Raw genomic sequence first — 6,818 nt, forward strand, 5'->3', positions numbered from 1 at the left:
GCATACAATGGGATATTATTTGGCCATAAAAGGGAATGAAGTACTGATCAAGCTACAACATGGATGAACTCGGAACACACGAGGCTAAGTGAAGGAAGCCAGACACGCGGCCACCTATGGTAGGATTCCACTCCCATGAAACGTCCAGAACAGGCCAACCCATAAACAGGAAGCACACTGGTGGTGGCCACCAGCCAGATGCAGTGGGGAGAGTGGGAGATTAGTGATTAGTGACTGCTAAATGGGTATAGGATCTCTTTTTTGGGGTGATGAAAATATTCTGGAATCAGACAGTGGTGGTGGATCATGAACATACTAACAACCACTGAATTGTACACTTTAAAATGGTTAAAATGGTGAATTTTATCTCCATTTTAAAAAAAGCCTACTACAAAAAAAAGTTCCTCTGTTCGCCAGTCACTGCCAAAGCCAAGTGTCCAGTGTTGAGAGCCCAGCCTAGGGTCAGACACCGCCCCATCCCCTGCCTCTGGCCCCTGGCAGGGTACTGCCCCCTCGGCACCCATTCCCTTGTGTGAAATTGGCACGATGTCACCAGTACTCACATCATTTGCCACACTAGCCCCCTTCCCAGTCCTTGGAAGCACCCAGTCCTTCCTCCTCAGGGTGGCCAGTGACCTCTGTCTCCCTAAGCCAATGCTGACGGCCTGTCCCCGTCTGAAACTGTTGGCAGCCTTTGCCATGGCTGACCACTCTCCCTCCTCCATCAAAGTTCTTGGTGTTCTGAGTCACCGCCTGTTCTTCGTTTTCCTCCCACACCTCTGATCACGTGTCCCACGCCCCTGCCAGAGCATTACGGGCCGGGCCACCCCAGGGCTCAGCCTTCGGGCGCCTCTCTTCCCTGCTCACGTCCTCTTTGAGGGGCCTCCTCCGGCCTGTCGCTTTAATCACCATCTACCCCTGCGCTGCCCGACATGACGGCCCCCGGCCACGTGTGGCTACTGAGCATATGAACGGCGCGGCGAGTCCAAACTAAAATGCAAGGTGTGTGCAAATCACACGAGCGATTCCAGAGACCTAGCACCAAAAAGGGATGCCAAATAAATAGCTCATGAATAATTGTAATGCTGATTCAGTGTCAGAATGGTAATATTTTGGATGGATCAGGTTAAACTGAAATATTAAATCCTAGGAAACAGAAAAATACCTATGTGGCATGCGTTGTATTTTTATCGGACAGTTGTGGTCTCTCTCAGATCTCTCTCCCTCTGACCCTGACGCCCTGTGGTCCAGCTGTCTCCCTGAAGTCTCTGCTCAGATGTCTACACACGTCTCAGTTTCCGCATGGTCAAACTGCACTCTGGTCCTACCCTCCTGACCAGTTCTACCCATCTTCGTCATCCCGAGGAATGGTCTGTCCTCACTCACCACCTGGTCAACTTCCCACCTCTCTTCCTTGCATGCCACAGGTAACCCATCCTGTCAGCTTTCCTTCTAGAACGTGCCCCTCCCGTGACTACTCCATGCTGCAGCCCTGATCCGAGCCACTGTGAGCTCTGACCTGGACGACAGGGACAGATGCCTGGCTGGTCTCGCTGATCCCACCCTTGCTCCTACACTCTGTCCTTATGCTTATGATTTCTTGGGCTACTTGAATCTGGGGGCCAGCCTCTTTTGTTAGTTCTGAAATATTCTCAGCCATTGTCTCTCCAAACAGTGCCTTTGTCATATTCTTTCCCTTTTCTCTTTCTAGAACTCTAAATAGCATCATGTTAGACTTTCTCTGTCTCCCATGACCCTTAGTCTTTCTAAAATCTCCATCTCTCCCACAAAGGAGTGCAGCATGTAAACAAAAGAAAAGAAAAAATAGAAAAGTAAAATCCCCATCTCTGTTTCCCTGAGCTGCATTCTGATAACTTTCTTCAGTCTACTGCCAGTTCACTAATTCTGCCTTTGGCTGTGTCTGCTCTGCTGTTAAACCAGACCGCTTACTTTTTCAAAATTTCAATTATATTTTCCATTACTTTTTCAAACCTGCTTGTACTTTACTCATAATTTTAAATAAATCTCTTATTTCTTGAAACATCTTAAATATACTTATTTTACATTCTGTATGGTAATTCCAATTTCAGTGTTGTTTTCAGTTTTATATCTGCTGGTTCTCCCTCATGGTGTCTTGCGTCCTGTGTTTAGTGATTTTTGGCTGTGAGCTATTCCTGTCACCTGGAGCTTCATCTGTGGAAATCATTGAGGCCTGTGGTGAAAATGAGTTTCTCCAGAAAAGACTCGTATTTGCTTCTGCCAGGCACTGAGGTACTACCAGTTGGCACCACTTTAAACGAAAGGTTGACTTAGGATTTTTTGGACTACCCCAGTAGGGTAAAATCAGACTGAGAACCAGTCTGAGAGCTGTTCTGTGCAAAGGTTCGAGACAGGTAATTTTGCTCACAGCACCCAAGGGGGTTTATTTCTAGGTCACTCTCACTTTGAAGTGTGGCCTTCTAGAGCCTCTTCTTGGACAAGCTTTGTCTTGTGTTCCCAGAGGCTACAGGGCCCCCAAACCAATACCTGGGTTCACCCCGTTCAGCAAATACCTTCTAAGCAAAATGTGGCTCTGGCACGCTGCTCACCTCCCTGGGGGCCAGACTTCTCTTGGTTTGTGGCCTGTGTGCTCCTTATTTTCTGGCTAGCTCATGAATCCATGAAAGGATACTTTATTTCCTCTTTTATCCACTACTGATAGTTGGGTTTCAACAAGAACATCAGTTAGGTATGTGGTCGACCACACTGCCAGAAATAGAAGTCCCACCCGTGCTCACGCCAGGCAGAGGGATCTTTTCAAAATATGAAGCTAATCACGTTGCTCCTCTGCTTAAAACACACCAGTCACCTCCCATTTCAATTAGAATCAACTCCAAGATCCCCTAACTTTCCCATGGTCACTGCACTCCAGCCACGGAGCAGTGTATATGGAAAGCTCCTGTCTATCTCAGGCCCTTTGCACTTGCTGGTCCTTTCGCTTGGGACACTCTTTCTCCAAAATATTAAAATGATTATCGTCGCCTCATCTTTCCAGTCCCAAATTACACATCACCTCCTTGGAGTGACTGTCCCTGACCAGTCTAATTTAAGTAGCCTCCCCACTACCCCTGCTGACCCCCACGACCCTGTTTTCTTGACAGCATTTGTCACTGTCTGAACTCATCTTCTTTAGTTATTTGCTGCCTGTGTCCCCCACTAGATGAAGCTCCTCAAGGGCGGGCACGACAGGGTCCCCGCTGTTCACTACTGCCTCCCAGGCCCGGAACAGCGTCCGGCACGTTGCAGATCACCACTGGGTGCAGATCACCAGATCAAGAAAGATCTGGTGAATGACTTCCTGCCTCAGGACGATCCCACAGCCTGATCCCACTGCCCTACATGCTTTCCCCCCATTCCATGGCTAAATACTACTCCTCGCCCAGGTCTCAGCCTGATGCCACTTCCTCTGGGAAGCCCTCCCTGATCTCCCAGCGAGGTCAGGCACCTCTGTTAAACTCCCTTAGAGGATCCTGTGCCCCAGAGCATAGTTTTGAGAGAGGAACTCTACATTTCATCCTGCAATGTTTCCATCACCGTTTCTCTCCCACTCTGGACCATGAACGCCAAGAGGGCAATGACCACGTCCACCTCTGGGCATGGCCATATCCCCAGCAATCGGCATAGTGCCTGGCGCATAGTAGGTATTCAATAAGTGTTGTTGAATGACTATAAAAGTTCTGGAGGGCTGTCACCAACATAGCTTAAGGTTGCCCCCTGCTCATGTTAAAGCGCTGCGTATCCAACCGCATCCCACTGGCTGTAGGGACAAGTGGCCTCACTGCAGCAAGTCTGCTTAGATGAGAAGAGATGACTGAGGTCCCCGGCCCAGCGTCAGCCCCAAATCCTGGCTGGGAGACCTCGGACAGGTGACACAAACTCTTGGAGCCTCAAATTTGGCTGGGCCTCATCTCCCACATCCCCCCGCCCTCTGCCCAAGGGTCCCCAGGGCCTTACCCAGCCACGAGGATGCGGGGGATGTCTGCGGCGAAGGCCTCGCCCATCTCACGGCTGCCCACGTTGGCGATGCAGTGCAGGGCCAGGCACATGAAGGTGGGGTTGCGGCTGGCCAGGTCGTTCTTGATGGCGTTGTTGATGAGCCGGATCAGCTCGGAGTTTGAGTTCACCAGCACAGAGATGAACAGGTAACCCTGGGTGGGGAGGGATGTGGATGGCTGGGGGCCTTGTGCCTAAGTGGCCCCAGACCCCAACCCTTAGGCCCTGCAGGCTGCACTTCCAGCCCCTCCTCCCTCAGACCCAGAGGTCCAGACCCCCAGCCCCTCCTCCCTCAGACCCAGGGGTCCAGGCCCCCAGCCCCTCCTCCCTCAGACCCAGGGGTCCAGCCCCAGCCCCTCCTCCCTCAGACCCAGGGGTCCCCCCAGCGCCTCCTCCCTCAGACCCAGGGGTCCCCCCAGCCCCTCCTCCCTCAAACCCAGGGGTCCAGGCCCAGCCCCTCCTCCCTCAGACCCAGGGGTCCAGCCCCAGCCCCTCGTCCCGGACTCACTATCTGCTTCTCTGTGTACTTGTTGGAGCTGAGCAGGTTCACAGCCTCCATGTGCCCAAAGTCAATGTCATGGCCAAGCAGGAAGATGAAGAGCAGTTTGCACACGTATTTTTTCTTACTGTACCCATCCAAGGCTTTGTCCCCTGGGGCCAGAGGAAGGAGGAAAAGGGAGCCAAGAATGAGGAAGGATCACAGTAAAAATCCCAGGAGCCCAGCGCCCAAGTCCCTCCTCCCTCAGACCCCGGAGTCTGAGCCCCCAACCCACCTTTGAACTTGGAGCGGATGTTTGCCAGTTCCTTGTTGATTCTCTTAATCTCGGCCTCCTTGCTCTTGCCTGGGGAGAGAAGGCAGGGCAGGTGGTGAGGGGCCGGAGAGTTCAGCCACCTGCCCTCACGTTCCCTGGCGTGGCCCCACTCAGCTGGACGGGCAGATCTTCACCACCCTGCAGCCCAGGCTGGGAGCTTCGGACAGGGAAGAACCACAGCTCTTGACCTCCACAGCCCAGGGGAGCCATCCCTGACTTCCTCCCTCCTTCCTGTTCCCACAGTGCCCTGCCCTGCGGGGTTCCTGGGGCCCCCCTGGTGGGCTCTCAGGGCTCTGGACGCCCTCCCTAAGGGCCCTGTCTCGGCCCCCAGTACACACAAGAGTATGTGACCAATGAATGAATGAAGATCTCAGCTGCGTTCTGGCTGTCCCCAGGACCCCACCCCTGCCAGTGTCTCCTCTCCCAGTTCTCAATCCCATGAAGGTCCCGTTGTCCACCCAGCCACCGGGTCAGACCCTGGTGTGCTGTCCTTGGTCCCTCCCTCCCCATGGCCGTGGCCTTGTCCTCTCCTGCCTGGCCTGCTCCCCACTGGCTCCTGTCTCCCAGCCGCCTGCGTCTCCCCAGCTTGCCCGCCTGGGACACTCCCACACCTCTGACAGGCCCCGCTTGTAGACTGACTCCACCAAGCCCCCGACCCTACAGGCCAGGTCCTGTGCTTCCTCTGTGCTCCCCAGCGCCCCACGGTACCCCCTTCTGAGCATGCTCTGACTGGACAGTGACCAGGTCCCAGCCACCCTCTGCTTCCCATGTCCCCCTCGAGTCCCCGTTTCACTCGCCCCGGACTCCACCGTCTCACCCTTGCCAGGCTCCACTGTTCACTCAACTCCTCCGAACAGAACCTGGGTGTCCTCACCCCCACTCAAGCCATCACCTTGTCCTCTCGGCTCGACCTTCGGAACGTGTCCCTGTACACCTCCACCGTGACCACCGCGCCCGGACCCCGTGCTCACTCACGTGCGTCGGTGCAGCAGCCCCTCTCCGGCCTCCCTGCCTCCCTCTTGTTTCCTATGTGGGGCTCTTGTCACACCAGCCGGGGTGACTCTACCCTATGGCGCACTAAGCCCTCTGGCCCCGCCCTGGTTAACCTACCGGTGTCATCTCTCACCACCTTGCTGTGTCCCCGGGCCCCACCGGCCTCTGCTCCTTCCTGCCTCAAGGGCCTTTGCACGTGCTGTGCTCTCTGCCTGGGGCCACCTCCTGTCATCTTCCCATCACTTGGGTCTCAGCTCCTGCCACCTCCTCCAGAGGCCTTTTCCTGATCACTTCTTTAAAGTTAATTCCTTATTATTCTGCTTCTAGCATTAAAAAAAAAAATCCTCCCTAGTACATTTCACACCACATGTCTATTTCACTTACCTTTACTGTCTAACCTCGGCTCCCACTTCAGACTATGGGCATCAGGAGAGAGCTCCTAAAACAGCACCCGGCATACAGCAGGTGCTCTGCAAATGTCTGGTTATCTAAAGGGCAGAGACCTGCTCTGACCCTCGTCTGTGCCATCCACATCCCTCAGCACGTGGCCGGGCCCCCAGGAGGCTCAAGTGTGCATTCAACGAATGAATGAAGGAATGAATGGGCTGGCGCGGTGGCTGGCGCCTATAATCCCAGCACTTTGAGAGACGAGAGTGGAAGGATCACTTGAGGCCAGGAGTTCAAGACCAGCCTGGGAAACATAGCAAGATCCCACCTGTGCAAAAAATTGAAAAATTAGCCAGGCTTGGTGGCTTGCACCTATAGTCCCAGCTACTCGGGAGGCTGAGGCAGGAGGATCACTTGAGACCAGGAGTTCGAGACTGTAGTGAGTTACGATCATGCCGTGGGACTCCAGCTTGGGTGACAGAGTGAGATCCTATCTTTTTTTTTTTGAGACAGAGTCACACTCTGTTGCCCCGGCTAGAGTGCCGTGGTGTCAGCCTAGCTCACAGCAACCTCAAACTCCTGGGCTGAAGCAAT

General features: G+C 53.9%; 1 protein-coding gene across 1 annotated transcript in view; it reads right to left on the minus strand.

Moving 5' to 3' along the window:
- The window catches only part of AP2A1 (adaptor-related protein complex 2, alpha 1 subunit), a 36,503-nt gene that overhangs the window by 15,856 nt on the left and 13,829 nt on the right, over positions 1 to 6,818 (minus strand). The window contains exons 2-4 of the mRNA XM_012643208.1: positions 4,806 to 4,874; positions 4,541 to 4,683; positions 3,994 to 4,187 (exon numbers count right to left, since the gene is read on the minus strand). Coding sequence (XP_012498662.1) covers positions 3,994 to 4,187; positions 4,541 to 4,683; positions 4,806 to 4,874 — 406 coding nt within the window. The remainder of the gene's footprint in view (positions 1 to 3,993; positions 4,188 to 4,540; positions 4,684 to 4,805; positions 4,875 to 6,818) is intronic.

Source organism: Propithecus coquereli, unplaced genomic scaffold (assembly GCF_000956105.1).
Source record: "Propithecus coquereli isolate 6110/MARCELLA unplaced genomic scaffold, Pcoq_1.0 Scaffold193, whole genome shotgun sequence".
Taxonomy (NCBI): Eukaryota; Metazoa; Chordata; class Mammalia; order Primates; family Indriidae; genus Propithecus; species Propithecus coquereli.